General features: G+C 33.8%; 2 protein-coding genes across 3 annotated transcripts in view; one reads left to right on the forward strand and one right to left on the reverse strand.

Annotated features, from left to right (window-relative positions):
• Positions 1 to 5,489, forward strand: part of CSNK1D (Casein kinase I isoform delta) — a 47,431-nt gene extending 41,942 nt beyond the window's left edge. The window contains exons 7-8 of the mRNA XM_012937823.3: positions 1,731 to 2,042; positions 3,151 to 5,489. Coding sequence (XP_012793277.1) covers positions 1,731 to 2,042; positions 3,151 to 4,127 — 1,289 coding nt within the window. The 3' untranslated portion in view covers positions 4,128 to 5,489. The remainder of the gene's footprint in view (positions 1 to 1,730; positions 2,043 to 3,150) is intronic.
• On the reverse strand, positions 4,721 to 19,438 carry PMM2_1 (Phosphomannomutase 2). 2 transcript variants are annotated; one of them, XM_051216945.1, is made up of 9 exons: positions 17,995 to 19,438; positions 17,876 to 17,952; positions 17,645 to 17,836; positions 16,681 to 16,756; positions 15,926 to 16,035; positions 12,128 to 15,127; positions 5,293 to 5,372; positions 5,153 to 5,256; positions 4,721 to 5,112 (listed from the first exon to the last, which is right to left on the reverse strand). In XM_051216945.1, exons 1-6 carry the CDS (start codon positions 18,164 to 18,166, stop codon positions 15,017 to 15,019), a joined length of 738 nt encoding a protein of 245 aa, XP_051065580.1. In that variant the 5' UTR covers positions 18,167 to 19,438; the 3' UTR covers positions 4,721 to 5,112; positions 5,153 to 5,256; positions 5,293 to 5,372; positions 12,128 to 15,016. The 2 variants fall into 2 exon arrangements, with proteins under 2 accessions (XP_051065580.1, XP_051065581.1); XM_051216946.1 differs by lacking the exons at positions 4,721 to 5,112; positions 5,153 to 5,256; positions 5,293 to 5,372 and having other exon boundaries at positions 14,767 to 15,127; positions 17,645 to 17,952.
• Between the last annotated feature and the right edge of the window lie 713 nt (positions 19,439 to 20,151).

The following is a 20,151-nucleotide window of genomic DNA, read 5'->3' on the forward strand; positions in this document are numbered from 1 at the left end:
CTTAGTGTTCAAAGGACAGCCAGAAGTTTACTCTATAATTCTATGGGGATACCGCAGGCGACGAAATTCTATGTAGCAAGGTGAGGTATGATATTGTTAAGGTCAACTTTTTCTAACCTTCCATTATGGGAAGGCAACATTCCTACCTATATTGATTTTGTGAAGGAAACATCCTTAAATAGTTAGCATTATGGCTTTTCCATAGACTATATTTTACCATTTCCAGTTTGACTATTAGCCATCCAACCTACCTGGCATAGTAGGACTTAAAGGTGCAGACTTTCCAGCTAATATAGCTTTATTCAGTTACTACAATAAACAAGACTGACTACAACTTCTAAGTAGCGGTTAGATTAGGGTCTTCCTAATAGCTGATGTACAACAAGTTTTAGTTGATCTAATACTAGTAAGTGGGGTACTCATCAAAAAAGAACACAAGGTTTCATCATATTTTGAATAATGAATGGGAGTGGAATTGTAGATATGCAACGTCCAAATGTAGAACTTATTTTGGCACGCGTCTCCAGGCAATACTTAATACCAACATCCAGGATATATTTATCGACTTCTTGTTAAATAATGAGAACCTTTTTTCTGTTCGTTTTTATTATTTTTGTTACGAGTTTAGCACCTCTTACGATTTGTAATGTTGAATTGAGATCTCACCTATTTTGTCTGGAGGGTCGTCCTTCATCGTGAGAAATGCCTAATAAGACTTCTAACTACTTATTGTTTGCCAGTAGCCATAGAATAATATTCAAATAGTATTAAGCAACATGGTATCACATTTGATTGCTGTGCTTGATGATATAAGATGAACACTGACTTACTGTGTAGATTTTGTGGTTAAATGTATTCAGTGGCATGCCCTTTCAGACCTTGAATTATAGTGAAGCTTTCTAGGTGAGTCAGATTGCGTCTTTTGGGCATTTGATTCATTGACACATGGTGTCACACATACACGGTCTAGGATATGTTTTATGGAGGGAAACAGGCAGAAACCCCTCTAAGGACTCAAAGACTAGATTTGACACTACTTAGAGGATATTGTGGGTGTTGATTCTTCTGTCAAATATACAGTGCAAGTAAATTAACACTACACAACTCGGGTCTCGTGAACTCTAGGCATACACATAAACAATGATGCTTTGATAGTTATGAGAACACTAGGTTGTGTGGTTAATGGGATACATTTCATATTTTTACATGAAACATATAAAAGCAAGTCCCGTGCGTTCCATAGTATGTATATGAACATGAATAACACTCCTTAGACTTTTGGTGCAAGTATGCGTTACACGCATGTTTAAGATTCACAGGTCAAAACTTACTCATATACATAGACACGGTCGATTGCCCACTATGAGTTTAAAACAATTAATCCGGTTTTCTGACGGAGGAAGTGGTTAGTTCGCTGTTCATTGACCATTTATGAGGCAAATCCCACGACCCTCGGAGTATCATTGGAAGGTTTGAGTTGGATTTGGCTTCGGAAAAACGTACTTATAAAATTATCCTGCCAGTCACAATTATATTTATTCATTTACTCACTATAAATTTTGTGTTTGACTACTCTAGATGTTTATAAATCCCGTTATATACAAACTTAGATAATACTACTTCCTTTATTTAACTGCTTCCTGATATGATCAATTAAATTCTTTTATTTGTTAAACTGTTTATTATTTTCAACTTCACCATCTTCTTGATGCTTTTTATGTTCTCTACAGTTGAAATGGCTGTCTACCTTAACTATTGTCGTGGAATGCGTTTTGATAACCAACCGGATTATTCTTATTTAAGAAATTTATTTCGTGGACTATTCCAACGTGAAGGTTTTACTTATGATTTTATTTTTGATTGGAATCTATTAAAATTTTCTGGAAGTGATCAAAATTCCATCAATAATACTACTGCTGCTGTTAATAATAACAACAATAATAATGGTAATGATCATTTAATTACAAATCAACAATCATCCCAACCACAACAACTCGTGCAGTCTTCTCGTCGTGGTCATCATCATGATGAAAAAATTAAATGTATGTCTTAGTCTTTTTTCTATTAGTTGTATATGTACTACTGAGATTTGGTTGGTTTAGAGGTATAAAAATGATCGATTGCACAAAGCTACAAAATAGTAGGTTTCAAAACAAAGTGTTAATCACAGGTGGTATTCTTCATAGTAAATAGTCTTCTAGTTTTTATTTATTTTCATTCATAGTTCAATCTTCGGTGAGACTATAATTTATAGATGAGCCAATCAGATTTACGATAACAGGTTCTGAATTTGGGCGCGAAATTAATCAATTCATTTGGCTAAATATAGTTTTGGCATTATAGCTGATATCAGTTCGTGATCAAAAACCTATATCTAATTCCTAACCCTGACTATCAACTGCAAATAATAATCTTAATTCCTCACTGGTTTACAACCCTCATTTAGTCGTAGTATATAGGTGGACATTCTCAAGGTCATTTTAGCGTCGCTCAAAGGTCGTCCATAAGTTATAGTCTCACCCAATCTTCTTCCTGAAAAGTTATTAATATGGACATGAGTTACACAGAAAGCATAACCCCATTTCATGAACACGCTTTAATAATGGGGTTTTTTGAACGCCTGACAATTCAGGGATGTTTTACGTGCACTTATAACCTAAGGTACTGGGGAACGTTGTCAAGCCGTTTGTGAATATTCATATATTAAAGTCTTTATAACACGTATTACGTAATGCCAAGTCACCAACTACATTTATGTGCAATGTTAATTGGTATACCGAAAGCTAGGATCTTTTCGAACATAAAGTGTGACATCATTCCATTAGGACATTGACTGCTTGTAGATACAAATTACTTGGTTGAGTTCGGCTCGGTACCAAAGACCTGTGGTTTAAAACTTTGAGTGATATTGCTGAAAATTAGTTGTGATAGCGCGAATTCATTCACTTTTTATCTTCCTTGTTTAATAGTTTGAACATTGTTTTTATGCGTGTGTTGTTTAGTTCGCGATAAAGATAATTATCATTTTAAATTGTTCATCGTGTCCTCGAATCTCTTCAGTTTTATTTTTGGTGTTTTTAGTGAATGTAACTGCATGAAGAGGTCCTTCTTTTTTATATAACTTTTCCTTTAAAATACATCACCTTACAGCTCGTAACAAAGGAACATCTGGTAATGCGGGTTATACTGCTCAACAGGCAAATACACAATTAGCTCATAATTCATCAACTACAGCAGTGATGAATTCTCGTTCAGGTTTTACGCAACAAGGTTTAGGCTCAGTGACTGCTTATCCACGTGGTATGCCACCATCGTGTCTACCGGCTGCGCAAAATATGGTCGCTCAGTCATTACAGGTAATGAGTCTTCAGCCACAGCCTAATCAAATATCATCTAATACTGTCGCTCATCATCATGCACAACACATGCAATCTCATCCAATCCCGAATTCATTAACTGGATATTACAATCAGACGGTACAACAACAGCAGAATGTTTCACAGTCTCCTCAACTAGGCACATCACAATTTGCTAATCCTGCTTGTCCTTCTAACATGTTTCTTATGAATAATAATCATAATAATAGTAATGCAAACAATCCAATATCAGTGACTGGTGGCCTACAACAACAACCTAATACTAATTTATACCCCTCTATTGACTCAAATTGTACTATTCAACATCCATCCCAACAACAGTCACAAAATGTTTGTTGTCTTCCAGTACAATCGCAACCTCAATCCAATATAAATAATAATAATACTAATCATCAACAAGTTGTTACATCGCGTCAAATTGTTCAACCTATTTCACATCATCCACAACAAAATTCATATTTATTAACTCAACAAAGTTCAATCGGTCAAGTAATTGGTGGGAATAGTAGCGGTACAACAAATCATCAAATTCATCATCATCAACAGCAGTTGAATGCATCTACAACATTTGGTAATCATCCGCATAATTTGTATCATTTACGTCTTCATCCGGAAACATTTTATGTGCCTGCAACAGCTAGTGGGCAGACAAGTAATATTAATAATAATGAGAATTTCACCTCAACACCTATGATTTTGCCATCCGGACAACAAGTCGGTGGTGTTGGCAGTAATGCATTTCGAAAATAATAATAATCTATTATTGTCTGCCTACATGTTCCCTAGTATTTAGTTCTGGTGAAATGTGAATGTTTAAATGCTTGTAGTTTTACTTAAATTGAGTATTCTATAGCTCAGTGTGTTTCCAACTTTCTCCGTCTTTTTCTATGCTTGACTATCTCTCTCTCTCGTTCACTTGCTCGCTCTTGATACATTTCACTAGCCTTGTACTGTAGTTATGCTAAATATGCAATTTAAAACAGCTCGAAAATTACTCAATAAAATGCTGTACTATTTTTCATAATTTATCTGACTAATAAAAACTGTTTCGTCTTTATTTTTGTGTAAATATATACATATATTCCATGAATATACAAGTACACAGAATGACATAGAAAAATGTGTAGAAAAACAATCTGAAAGCTTGACTTTTTTTATGTCTGTGTAAAAATAAGTTTTACTCCGTATTATTTTCGTTTACGTTAAGAAGAAGAATCACAGTGGAGAAAGAAACACACACAAGCATATTTACATATATATATTTACACGGTGTCAGCACTGATCACTGAAGGCGATGATGGTGTTTTTGAAACTCATGTTGTATTAGACATTGTATGTATTTTTCCATATACTTTCAATTCATTGCTCCATTTAGTAAATGTACACACATGGTCCATACAAAGGTGTTTGCATGTTTTGATTAGTTAATGCATTTCTCAATTTTATGTCCGCCTTCAAATATTGAATGGATTTCATTTATTGTTTCTTTTTTTTAAGCTGACTTTTTGTATGTTTTCTGTGTTTTTCAATTATGCAAGTGTAACCTTAGTCATTAGTAGTATTTAGTTGATTAAAAGCAGCGATATCAGTACTTTTGATAGTGAACTTTATAACCGTTAACAAACTTTTATTCATATTTTCTAAGAAGAAAAAAATAACGGAAAATGAGGATTCTGTATTATTTTGTCTCAAGTGTTATTCGTGTGTGTAATTGTTCTAAATTACCACCATTAATCTTTTGTTATTATTTAATGTATTATTTATTATTCGCTTACTTTTATACCCCATTTTCTATTAAAATCCAACTTCATTTTTTGTGGCATTCTCTTCCTATTGGTTGTATTTATTTTAAAAATCCCTCCTTTGTGTTGAGAGCACTCTTTAAATTAAAAAGTATTGGAAATTCTTTGCTTACCATCTTTGTATTGTCTTCTTTTAGTTAATGACATTTAGTCGGTAAGATGGTTGAACGATTAAACTTGTATGTTTACTCACCTAAAGGGCAAATGTATTCTCCAAATAAACGGGTGCTTTTTTATTTGTACATATTATATAAATGGTAGTTATGTTAAAAAATATATTATCATTACTACTAGTAATAAAAATACTAGTCTATTATATGCTGCAAATTTCGTTTGATTTTTATTTATTTTTAATCGTTCCATCTTTAGGATTCATCTCATGGTCCCAGTACTGCTTAGCATTAGATCATTGACTTGAACTTCCCGTGTTATGTCTTAGTATTCAAAAATTACATTATATCATTACTCATTGTGGGTTAAATCCAGAAATGTTAGTTTCAAAGTGTCCTTGTTTTTAGTTAGCCAGTGGTAAACTGTTTCATTGTAGGTACACTATGAATTGAATTTAAAGCGAAAAGTTCATTTTAACGTGCTGATATATTCTGCTGAGTAAATAATTTCACCAATTGTTGTAGTCGTTTTCCACAAATATATAATGAGCATTGAGTGCACTTTTAGACCACGAATGATAAAATTCTTATGTAGCATTTTATTACAGGGTGGATATTTGACCGAAACTGAGAAAAAATGGTAATTAGTATGACAACCAGGAAGTCACTAACTGCACAATAAATGGAAAAAAAACAGGACTTATGCAGTTAATGTTTAAAAAATATATAAATGTCATCAGAAAAGCCTATCGAAACGTAGATAAGTTGCTGTAAGGATCAAATAAGTCATATATGCACTATACCGCCTAGCATGACGCTTCCAGGTGGGTAGTTAGTTTAGGATATCTTCAATGTGATTCGTTTACAAAGTACAGATCCATGCGTTCATTTTCGAGCTGTATTGGATGTGGGGATCAGTTTTACTACCCAGCTATTAAAATTTTGTATAAAACTTACGATAATGTCTTGAAATTCAAGTTCGTTGATTGCTAAATGGTTGCTTTATATCCTTCTTGTTAGATAATATTCACCTTAGTTTAATAGTGATGAGTTGGCAAAGTTTCATATCATTATGCGACTTATGCTGTTTGTTAGATTCACTCGAATGACGTAATGGAGGTCGGTTAAACTCAAAAGACTATCTTAATTTCTCGGAATGATTCTGTATCAATGTATATAGATAACAAATGGTTGTAGAATGAATAATTGGTTTTAGCTTAGAAACTTTCACTCAAGATGATGAACCTAACCACAATAGCAGTTGATCTTCAGGGTAGACTAGCACGAAAACAATTAGTTCAATATGGCCAGACACAAAAGGTGTATTGGTTTAAGGGTCTTGTGATGAATATTTAATTTCTATGTTTTTCATCAATATTGCCAGTTGATAGAAGTTAGACATGTAGACCGTTGGATTCCAACTTAGTATAGTAGCTTAGGAGTTAGGCGCGTGCGTACGAGATCGACAATCCCGATTTCGATTCTCTGTGGGGTCGTTTTTGCGCACTACTGAGGAGTCCCGAATTATGACGAAACAACTGTTCATCATTTCTCGGTTTGCAATGGATGTTTAAGATCAATTAGTGATGTAAACTACGAAGAAGTGTATTGACAAATGAGAGAACGATTAGTTTATGATTAAGCAATGAAACATGAGGAACGAACTGTAGGATGAAGTGGTTGCTAATGAGCAGTATATTTTTAATGCAAAAATCTCACTTTACCCAGTATTCGATGTTTGAGACGTTCTCTTGAGCGGAGTAAACGGAATATAAAACTTAGGCCAATTTATATTTGTTTATGTGGTGCAAATATTTATCAGCATAGATAAATATACACCTTTTTTAATGCTAACAAAATGTCTACTCTTAATTATGAATATGAAAGCCTGAACAATTAAAAAATTCCATTACTACATAAACAGGTAAGAATAAAGGCGAACTGATATATTGGGTATTTATATGTAAATATTACTATGTGCAGTCCTATGGTCTTTATATAGTAAAATGTGTTGATTAGATACCGGACTGATAATTTCCAGAATATTTTTGATATGTTTAAAATCGGAAATTTCAATATTGTATACACAATAAGATTGACGACTAATTAGATTATGAAGAATCAGAGGATGAAATACTTCCAAGTAGAGACACTTATTTAGATGTCGATGGAGGGTTGCTAAAGTCAATCCGACAGACTTTGTGGTAAGATTTATGGAAAATTCGAAAACAGAGAATATTTAGGTGAACAGTTGTTTTCAATAACCTCGTTATCAGGCTACAGGTATGAGTGATTAAAAGCTCTATTCTCGCTCAGTCGAAGGACCTAGGACATTAAGCTGATTTAAATAAAGCTTTTAAAGTTATCCACCGTATCGCATCGAATTCACCACATATTTTACGAGTTCGTTTATTGTGTATTGCTGAAGCTATCTGAATCCATATCCAAAAATCTAACCTTTGCATTCAAAAGAAGAGTTATGTTGCCTCATGGTGAAATCCGAGTTCCTTCGGAAGCCACGATGCTGATGCCCCTTCTGACAACCAGAGCAACCATTTATTTAGGTACATGGAATGCTCTTACAATGTGGGAGACCGGGAGAGTCTTTCAAATTGCTGCAGAAATAAGGAGATACAAACAAATTGCTGCATTACTACTATGCCTTTTATTCACACGATTTTCTTTTACTTCTGTTATATTGATTATAACTTGACGATATTTAGTAAATGACCTATCTAATTAAAAAAAATGACACGATTTTAAAGTATTTCTACCGTAATAGATGGAAGAGATCACCAGTTTTAACATTGTTTCATTCATTAGCATATCTTATTTTGGTTGTTTTAGCATAACACTGACTTAATAAATAAATAAAGTTTCGGCAAATTAGACAACACATCAATGATGAATGATAATTCCATATGAGTATTGTATTCATCATCACCAAGGGTTGGTATATATATATATATATATATATATATATATATATATATATATATATATATATGATATCCTAACGATTAGAAATTAGAATTCTTGATATTTAGTAACTTCATTCACTTTATTCGTTTAGAGTAAATATATAAATAACTGAAATTAAATTAACATCAGTAAAATAAAACTAGGCAGATTATTTAGTTTAATCGAAATAACAATACAGGTCTAATTAGGCTATTGTCACATTATTTTGATTAAAATAATTTTGTATGAAACGTTGTCGTATTTGTATGTGTGTATATACCAAAATATTTCGATTATTTAGTTAAATTATGCTAGAGAAGTAACTTAAATAAAATCATGAAATACCGGAACTTCTAATTTCACTTATTGAAATATCATAAATAAATCATTATTTCATTATTATATTTATTATAAGTGTAGGTTATTAATAATGTAGTATATTAAGCAAAGTGATTACTGATTAAGAAAAGTCCGTGTCCATATTAACATTTAGGCTTCAGTTTATAAACCTGTAAATATAAACGATTTATTAGTCGTTACACAGCATCATATACTCTTAAGTAATCTAGCTTATTTCATGGATTTGTGTAGTTCAAGTGATAGAGTTATATAATCACATGTTAAGTGGTGGAGAACATAGTTAAAAGTGGATAAGAAAACAGTTCAAAAAGTTTATTCAGTATGCTTATTGATTATTTATTTAAACACATAAACATCGGTACAAGGAGGCAGTAAATAGATATGCGGCACATAAGTCATTCAATTTGTGTAACGGCTGGAATACTTTCCGGGTGCCCAAACCGAAAGTGGTCTTCTTAGGCGGCCCCACACCCGGACCCTTCAACCTAAAGGTCTGATCTACAAGGCAGTAGAGCAACGTCAGGAGATGAATTCCGATGGTAGTCGTTGGACAACAATAGGTTCATACACCGTTTGTTCTATCAGGATACTGGAGCCCATGTACACCGTTGGTTTGGAATCAGGGTTTTCCAACTTCCCCAGGTGAACCCTCCGTATCCACCAACCCGGTCAAAGCACCGGTCATTCGCTTTTCGTCCTCTCAATTTCGTAAACAACACCCTCGCCACGAGAAGGCAGTGAATAGGACTTCCCTGGCAGTGGTTGTATGCACATGGCCATGTGAGAGCATATGGAGAGGGGAAGCTGAGTCGCCTCACTCTCGGCCGTACCTGAGCATTTGGGAGCTTATTGAATTGATTTCAAATACATGTATTTGCTATTCAGATCGCGAAATTAGGGAAAACAGAGTATAAAGTGACAATAAAAAGTGTAAGTTACAAAGTAAATGATCGACATAAAAATACACCAGATAACTCCAATTCAATGATACTTGTTATGATAAAATCATTCAAACGATTTGGTCATAATTAAACACAGGATAATGTTAATAGTATTCTTGATCAAATTTCTGATTTGTTATGCTGAAGTTATTTTGTGCAATGGATATTCTTAATTTTCACGAAACAGCTTCAACATTGTTACTAAAGTTTACACATAAGCCTTATCCACAAGTTCTAACTAGAATAAAACCGAGGTACATTAAGTTTTTAACTAATTACAGGTAGAATGTATTGAGACTAGTGACCACAGTGCAACCTAATCGATATAGTTTGGTAATAACTAAGGATTACAAATCTATGACATTGCGGACTATTAATTTAGCAATTTAAACTAGATTTCGTCAATCACTAACCACCGACTACCTCAACTTACAACGTCAGCTGGTGTGGAAGTTACGTTTTTAGAATGCTAGGGGCAGCCAAATATGGTATTAGTCTGTGAAGTCGCTTATAGTTAATCTAATTGATAATGGTAGATACAGATTACCTAGTTGAAGTTCGCATGATAACGTCCACCAGTGACTGAAAACTGAACGACATGGTTTAGAATTGATCACCACTCATGCTTAGTGAACATAAGACTGGTTAATACTATTAAATAATTACTTAGTATCAGTGTAGATGTATTCCATACTCCAATGGGTTAACACGACTCATAATTCCTGATAAAAATCATAAACACACGCGCTCATAGTTAAATGAGATCACGTAAGGTCAAAGACATTTATCTCGGTTAACAAGTAATTATTTAGTATGACCTACACGTGCTAATATCAACCAGATAACATCCGAATTATTTATTAACACTGAATAAATCTTCATACTGTATTTGGTGAAATATTTCATATTTTTACTTCATATTATGAGCCACAACTCAAAGTACTTCATTGATACTATTATTTCAGTATAAATAATACATTTTTTACTGTAATTTATTCCATTCAATGAAACATTTGGTTTGAAGTTAGAGTGATTCACTGTAGATAAACTATATAAATCTGAATATTAAAAAATATATGAGTAAAATAGATTCTATTTATCTTTTCAGCTTAACTTAATGTTTGTGTAGAATGACAACTCAAGACTCTGAATGGACTGCTCTTCATGAACCCATAAAAGATATGGTAATAAGTCAACACAACAAACACAGTTGTTAAGGGTTATAAATTGGTCACCACTTTAGTTTTCTTATCCAGGCTCAAAAAAGAAGTGCTCGGTACCAAAGCAACCGACACTACGAAGGAAACAGTGATCTGATAGAGGACCAACTAACATTGTGCGCGTAAACCGAAAAAATTCATGAAAATGCCTGAATACATTGATTTATGTGCCAATTTAAAAGGTTCATCAAAATGGGTTATACAACATCTCACTAATCAATCAAATGATATTTTTTAAAATCATTCTAAACAGGGAAATAAATTATGAAAATTCGACTTGGCTAATAATGTTATGCATAAATGTATCGTTGTCTAAGCCATATTATCGAGCTAAAGTATTTTCATTTAAAGTAGGAGCGAGCTAGAACTCTAGAGTTTTTCATTTTATTTTACAATTTCTTAATATCATTTAATATAAGTCAAATTTAATACGACCACAGTTAGAAAGAAAAAAAACTATTGGATAGCTGTAAAATTTCATTTTTCGTTTCTCACTGCATTATCGAGATTACTGGACAGTTTGAAAATACTGAATTTCCAGTAGTAAAACCTAGGATCATGTTCATTTCAAGTCACTTAGCTACTTTCCTAACTGAGAGAGATAGCAACTATACATCAGAAAGACAAGTTGTCAAGTAAATTTGTAAGCCTTCTTTTAATGTCATTAGAACTCTAGTGTTAACGAATGCAAACAAATTGTCTTAAAAATTACAGGTTGATTATGAATACAGCGGTCTTGAGTGCTGTTAGAGGTATGAGGGCGGTTATCACTTCCCGGTTGCACACACCGTGAAAGGGTTGTTCTGGAGGTACCTGAAAAGGAAATTGGATTAGAGGTGGTCTTAGTGACCTGGGAGCGTGACCACAGTGCCGAAGGGACAACTGCTTGAGGTCGGTCACACACGACCTTTTTATGGGTAATTTTTGTGTTAGCTCCGTACTTTTTGGGACCTTACCGCCGGAGACGGATATCCGTGGTATAAGGTGAGGTGTGCATTTTTAGGGTCGACCTTCTCTAACCCCACCCCTCCTTGTGGGAAGGCAGCATCGCTGTTTTGCTGGCTGTCTGAAGGAAACACCTTACTGCTGTCACACCTCTGTACAGTCAGCAGTACGACTTCGCCTTCGGACCTTAGGTTTGTTGCTTTTAGTCTCACCGCTCTTCAACCGACCTGTCTGATATGGTAGGACCTTGAGGAACAGTTGTTCCAGCCAATATAGCTTGGCTGCTTCATCACGATAGGCAAGCCCGACCACCACGTCAAGGTAGAGACAACGGTCGTGTGTCTTAAAAATAGATACTCTTCACTGAGAATTACAAACGACTAAAAATTTATTGTTTAAAAAATTACTTACAATAATTGATAATGAGTTTCTTAGGTTTTTAACACTATGGTGCACTAAAGGTTTTATTAATCCAGAAACGACTGGTGAATTTAAAAGCTGGGTAGACGTTATTGAAAATGTCCAACAACCCTTGTTTGTCGATATTTTCGTCACATACGATTAGTGCGCCATCTCTGGCGAGGAAGAGAAAGACAATAGTATGAATTTCCTTGATGTCCTACTTTAAAGAAGGATAGACGGTTCCATAAAACGAAATATACTTAGAAATAATAGATGAACAGGTCAGTATACCCATTTCCAAAGCTTTACACCTCTTCAATATAAAATAAATTTAGTTAAATGTTTCAGCCACTGAATCAAGCTATTATGTTCTGAGGACAGCGTCGATAGCGAAGTAGATATACTAAAGAATACACTACGAAATAACGGCTATCCAGATAATTTCTTCAGAAAATTCCTAGCACAAAGTATTAGAAATAGAAGAAATTATGACTCAGTAAAAACACCCTATATCTGAGACTGGGCTTTGAAGGGGACATAACGGGTGATATTTTAACACGTCGACTCAAAAGATCTGTTTAAAGAACGTTTCACACTGCCAAGTTACACATAATTTTCTCAACTAAACCAGTACTCACATCAAATCTAGGATAGATTACCGATGATGGGCTCCTCCATGTGTGCATACCAGTTCAACTGCTCCTGTGGAGCTAGTTACATACACCGTACTCAAAGGGCTTTATCCTTGCGTGTTCGTGAATATGTACCAGCATGGTTGGGAAAAGGAGTCACTAAGTCGACCAACAGCAGTATCATTTCTCACTTGGTAGATAGCGAACATCACGTCAAGATAGATGAAGCTTTCTCTGTCTTATACCAAATTCCAAAAAATCTACCTCAGTGTGCTAGACTACGGTTACTGTACATAGCCAACACCATCTGGATCAACTCCCGAAAACCAGAAAAAGTATATCCAGCCCCTATGTTTACCTTGGCCTACGACTAGATCACCGGATACTTAAATTGAATATTACAAACCTTTTACGCTCTTCCTTTTTTTGATTAGATCTATCTTAATCTTCACATCCATCATTCCCAATTCACATGAATCCTTTTTTGTTTATCGTAATTACCCTGATAACACCCCTCTTATTATATATTATATTCACACAACAATATTATCATTGTTATTATTATATTACTATTATCATTATTATCACAATTGACAAGATTAAATTCTCTTACTATGCATTTTATTCACACGACTTTTTTTATCACTATTCTACTGATTGTGACCGGACACTGTTCCAAATCATTCTGACCATTATTAAATGACCTTTCTAATTTTCAAATAACACAATTTTGAAGTATTTATATCGTAATATATGCAAACTTTCACCATTTTTAACATATAACATTGTCAAATTCTATAGTAGATGCCTTATTTTGGCCTTCGTAAAATATCATAATTATAAACTTATAACTGTAGAGCCTGATGATGAAGTTATTGAAAACAATCGTTCGCTCAAGTATTTTTCATTTTTGAATATTCTATGAGGATTTTTTAAACTGCTGATATATATTTTGCGCGGTCTTAAGTCTTTGGAAGAGTTACCTCTTCGTATATTATCTCTATCACTTATTTCTTTACTGTAAATTTGAATGTTTGTTTCCAGCCGTCAAAATTCTCTATATGCAGCTTTCTGTAAACTTGCAGTGAACAAAAACGAATTTCCTTTACCGATTTAATATTCATTGAATGTGGTAGTTTTTCGTCCTACTCTCAGGCAAATAATTTGTTTGATGGAAACTCTGACAAAATGCAAAAGTCTTATGATCACCTTGAGCAATAATACAGGCATGTTTCTTCATCCTTGAATGTAAGACATTGCTTCGCAGCTGATCTTTGTTTATCATAGAACTAATAATAGAAGGTGGAGTAGTTAAGCGTTTTGACAGCTTTATTTATCCTGAAAGCTTTGTCAGCCCTGGTGGGTTGCAGCCTGACGAAGTCTGGGGACACTATCAAAAAGTCCAACCCGCTTTTGAAATCATGCGTCACTTGTGACAAAAGTGAGATGACTGATCACCATTTAGAGGACGAGTATCATGAGCAGTAGCTAACTGTTTTCCAATTTATAGTTGTGAAACACGCTCTACGAAAATAGGAGATATGTATAAGCTGAAATCTTATGATTATGGGTGTTTCCGAATCATTGCTGGCGTGTCATGAAACAAAAGAAGTGAGAAGTGTTGAGGCTAAGTAAAGGTGGCAAATTGGTTGATGAAACTGTGAATCTCCGCCGAATGAGGTGGCTAGGATGTATGGCACGTAGGTCAAACCACCACCTACTTTGACAAGCCATGATTATTAGTGGAAAACATAGATTGTAAGGAAGCTGAGAGGTGACCAAACTAGAAAGTGGAGTGAGTTTTTGAAGTCGCTGACTGATGGGATGAGCAGTGTTGGTCGAACAAAACCACCGAGTTGGGTTCACATACTCAATATTACACCACTCACTTAATAAATCTGTAGACAGACGAAAACCTCAACTAACTAATATCTAATCACAAATACAAGAACATACGATACAGTTTCTACAGGAAAAGTAACCTAATGAATTAAAAAGACAAAATAAGATAAGATATGGCAATATTAAAGAGCAATAATTATTGTTCTATAAAGTATCTTCATCACGTATAAACTAGAATAAATGACCAATAAACAATAGTAATATTTAAGTATAAACAAAAGGTCAAAGTAACAAATAAACAGACTAAACTGTGTCTAGTGTAAACTAAAATTTTGTCTATAAAAAAATTTAGAAATTAGCACTTATATTTTTTTATTCCAACCGCTGTCGTTGCATATTGCTAAGTGTTTATTTATATACATGTTTAACAATATTCGGGGAATAACGCTTTGAGTTGAGCTTCTGTATTTTCCGGTGACGTAACAGTATGTCCGATGGTTTGTGGGTCATTGAATATTTCGTAATCATTTCCACCCTGAGAATACAGAATTATTAAAAGTAAAAAGCAATAATACACTGTATAATGCGAAGTAAACCAAAGACATATGTAAGATGATTGGTCAATATTATGACAAGAAGCCCAGTAATCTGTATCTACTATTTTGAGGGAAAATAGCTACCCTCACAAAGCTTAAAAACGTGTTACTCACTGTCCATTGGAGACGTTACCATTGAGTTACTTGTAGATATCGATACCAAGGTTGAACGTGATAGTTTCATATAAATTGAGAATTAATTAGAAAGTTGATTATAAATATATTTTTGTGATGTCCCCAATGAGTAGATAATTGTATTTCTGACGTTCCGTGACTTAATGTAAGTCATTCAGAATTAAGTGACTGATATTATGTCATTCAGAAATACAATTTTAAACTCAGTGGGATATCACAAATATATATTTATTATTGAATTATCTGGTTCTTCGTTGGTCATTAATCCGAAAATATATGAAAAATGTCCTCAGATTTCGTTAGATTTCTTTATGATCATTTCGTTCCATGTATTGTGTCATCTGTGTGAATACTATTAATTGTATTATTATCCTCCTATTTTTACATTTCAATCTAGTTTGACTTTGTTTAAGTATACATTATATTTCGATAAATACAGGATATAAAAGTTTTCACTTGTGTGTTTTTAAACAATGGACAAATAAAAAGGATCATAAAAACGTAATTACTAATTGTATACAAATTTGTTTAATTGTGACAGTTATGCACAAAAATACGAAGGCATGAAATATGTCAACACTCATTAATTTTAATGCTTTTACCTCTTCTGTTTTGTCACCAAAGAAATGTATAGTATCGTAATCTTTCAGGAATTGTAAACAGTATCGTTTGTCCCAACCTTTTGGAAAAACATCAATACTAATTTGTCCACCTACAAAAGAAATGTAAACAAACTATATGATTACAAGTGTTCATTAATATCATAAAACAATGTAATACAATACTGAAATGTATCGGGTGATCAGTGGCTTAGATGATAACAAAGCATTTAGCTATGAAGTGTTAAAAAACAAGGTCAAATCCTTTTTCACCTACTTCGATTTAGAGATAGTTGCAGTCACAGAAAATTGAGAACTAGATAGCATCGAGAAAATGAAATTCGGTAGCGATGCCTGCCTAGGACTTGAGCATATATAGGAAACCATTAGTGTTTAAGCGTTCAGGTGCAGATGTCATCCTTAAACAACTAAGTAATGGTCGACCTTTTCAACTTCAGTTAACTCGTGATATACGATGATAATCATTCACTATCATAAGTGATATTTGTCTCAAGAGTAGCAGAATTTGGATCTGAGGCCTAATGATTATATCAAAACATTCAACACTGACTCATCATTCTGTATCCTCAACTTTAAGCCTTGCTCTATGTTTAAAAACAAGTGTGCATAGGACGACTGACATTAACCTATCTTTTTAACCACTATATATACTGTGTAGAGTAGAAACGTGTCCCGATATATGTTTATCCCAGGTTTTTACTTTCTAAATAACCGGCTGACTGTATGAATTAGCTTACCTATAGCGAACTCTAAAGGACTTGAATGAAATTCCGAACGCATTTTCATGACGAAATTTTCGCGAATTTTATGTTTCTAAAGCAAAAAAATAGAACGGTCGAAAACATTCATCCCATTACCATTTCATCGATAGGTGGTGATATAAATGCGCTTAGGGAAAAAGACCAAATTATTGACAGATTACACTAGTAATGGCATAGATGTTGTCCACATTAATTCATTTGAAAACATTGTTAGTGAGAGCTAAAAAGATGAGATGATATCTAACATCAAGAATTCACTCATATAATTGAATAAAAAATTTCTGATCATAAATCGTATCTTAGGGTGTAGACAAAGTTTGTCTAAATAGACGATTCAATAATGTCAATCTGGTCTGAACATTTGGTTCTTAAGTTCTCTTACAAAGCACGAAGGCTAAGTGGAATGTACTAAAACCAGAAGCAGTTCGTACCATTAATAAAACTTGATGCATGTACCAGATTCACAGGTAAAATCATATTGTTAATTGCTGTGAGATGCAACCATACTTTTATAACGAGGTATTAAGAAAGACTATCTTTAAGAAATGATTTGTTACTACTGTTCCATAAATGTTACATGACGGGAAATCCTGAATAAAGTGTACAATAACAATTTTATTTTACTTCAATTTTAGTCATACGCACAGGCTAAGTAGACAAGCAACAGCAGCTAACTTTTTTATGTTACTAGGGTGCAACTGTAATATAATATGTATCGATAAGAAATATGAATCACCTGCACATTTACAGAGACACACCGTGCTCCCTTAAATTGTACAAGAACCTGTGAAACAAGTGGACAAATTACGATACTTCTATCGATTTAGAAGTTTGACAATAAGACTTAAGGGAAAACTGTTGGACAGCCGATTGTGAAAGGCCTATTTTGCAGTATGTAAAGAACGATTACATATTTTCAGTGAATATTAATCATTCTTACCGCATCATATTCAGCAAATTCATCTCGTTCTTCCTGACTACAGCTTCGTCCAACTGGACACACATTTATCAAACCATTTCTGAATTCAATAAAATTTCCTCTTTTCCTCGGAAGCCAGAGGTTTGACATATACTGGAGACAGAAATTGATGAAACGTTGAAGGATGTTCTCACCAACATGCTCAACAATATTCTGAAATGAAATTACATCGAAGAAAACTTGGTTACATACTGTGCTTTTAATTTTCTGACCATAACTGTGTACTACCAAACCATTTTCAGAGAATATATATATAAATTTTTCGGTAGCTTCATGCGTAAATTAAAAGCGTTATTTGTAAAAATTCTTACCGAGTGTCCCAATCTGTGAAGAAACCTTCTGGAAATCGGAACCACTAACCACAGCCAAGGGAATATTAGAGCACAATTTAAGCAAACATTCAGTCATATGATCGGATATAATATTGCGTGGCTTTGTAAGTGTTCCATCAACGTCAAACAGGCATATTACTTTTTTGTTCATAGTAAACAAACAACTAATAAAACGGTTAATAGAATATTATTTTTATAACGATTTAAAAGTAGATATGAAGGTTTACAGAACATACAATTCGAAGCAAATCAATTCAAGAGACTTATCTCTGATTCTATGAGGTGAATTCGAAATTTCTATATCTTTAGTCATTCTACGACAAATGTCCAATTCTAAGTCTTTTTTTCATTTTTACGTATGGTTTTATAAGCAAAAAGCTTTTAGCATCCGCGAAGTGTTCAGTAGGAAATTTTGAAGTATAAAAAACAACAAAGAAATTAAGACTGTTCCCAGAACAACTAAGAGGAAGCAAGTAATAACAAACAGTCCTGATAATTAGATCGGATGATCAAACCGGGTGGTTAAAAGAACAGATCTTTTATATCAACAGATACACGTGTATCTATTTAAGTAGATCCAATAAAGAAAAAGACTAGAAAACCGGTAATATTAAAGGAACTTGTATAAACGAATATAATTGTGTAAAATAATGGTCACTTATGTCTTAAAGCTCATATAATAGAGCTTATCTGAAGGATAAGATTTATATTGATATGAATAGAGATTCGACTAAGGACGATACTATGATATCTAACTTAAGTTTATATATCAAGTACTATATACATATTAGAGTCTATTATATGTTTATTATTTTTCTAATAAGTTTAGCTAGAATCCCTTGGAGTTATAAAGAAGAACAATTAGTTAATCATTGAAATATTTATTTGGTGATATGACGTGTCGATTTAACTCTACGAATGAACCGTTTCCTATGATGCTAAAATAAATTTCGAAATATGCAGTGTAAATTTGGAGAAACTATAATTTATGGACGAACCAACCAGGTATAATTAGACGGGTATAAAGTATTGGCGCGAAATTCACTCATCCATTTACCTTAGTACGGTTTTGACATTAAAGCTGATGTCAGTTCGTTATGAAAACCCTAAATCTGATTTGTAATCTTAACCCTAAAATGTAAACCTGCATTCTAATTCCTTACACCAATTTATAACCCTCGTTTGGTCGTAGAGAGTTGAAAACTCTCAGTGTCATTCCCGAGTCGCACAAATGCAACCCATAATTTATAGTTTCACCGTAAGTGCTATAATTTAGTAAACAATGATACTTCCATTTCAGATTCGAAAGGAGCAGCAAAACTGTCATTTTCCAGAACACTTTGTGACGCAACCCATCACAATATATAATGACGCTGACTACGTAGCTAACAGTAACCTTGGGAAACCCAAATAAGCACGGGGAAAATAGTTACTTTGTGGATTGTTAAAACACAAAAAAAACACTGTCTTATATTTCTCGAAATATAAAAATATTCGAATAATTCATCATTGTTTACTCATTTTCATCATTCAATTTACAATTTTCTTTGTCAGATGGCCATGTGACGACTTAGTGTAAAGTGGTCGTTAACTTTTCCGTTAAAATTTTAGTTATTGTTCAAACATTAGTTATGAAAACTCATGAACAGCAGCGTTTTTGAGCTTGAGACAAAGGTTTTCTGTACGATGTTGATGCTTGGAGTTGTAGTGACCGACTTTTATCGAGAGGAAGCGGATGGTTTAATGGAAACAACAATTATTATAACCAATCGCACCGGTTACCGTTTTATTGTACTTATTTGTTTAACTGTAATAAAGACATTGTCACCTTGCACAAATTTGGTTACTCTCAGTAACCACACTTGAAACCTGGCACGATATCTGTATTCTTTTGATACCACGAGTTCGCCAAGAAATACACCTCGACTACAGCGATCAACTGCCTTCTGATATTTGACTTAAGGAGGATCTTGACGGTTAGGTTGCACGTGGTCTGCCTGTAGTGGTGATCATAGTCAACCGCGACTCCAAGCCACACTACAGAGTCTTTCCCCAAGGCTAAACATGCCACCGTTAGTATAAGGACGTTTGAAATTCCCGTTCAACTCATACCAGAGCATCTTGCCCATTTTGTCC

Source organism: Schistosoma haematobium, chromosome 6 (assembly GCF_000699445.3).
Source record: "Schistosoma haematobium chromosome 6, whole genome shotgun sequence".
In the NCBI taxonomy this organism is placed as follows: domain Eukaryota; kingdom Metazoa; phylum Platyhelminthes; class Trematoda; order Strigeidida; family Schistosomatidae; genus Schistosoma; species Schistosoma haematobium.

Coding starts and splice junctions, on each gene's coding strand:
- PMM2_1 (XM_051216946.1), bottom strand. CDS start 18,166: ATGAACAAAAAAGTAATATGCCTGTTTGACGTTGATGGAACACTTACA. Junction 16,757..17,644: donor AATTTGCTGAATATGATGCG/GTAAGAATGATT, acceptor TTTTTGCTTTAG/AAACATAAAATTCGCGAAAA. Junction 15,128..15,925: donor TTGGTGACAAAACAGAAGAG/GTAAAAGCATTA, acceptor CTGTATTCTCAG/GGTGGAAATGATTACGAAAT.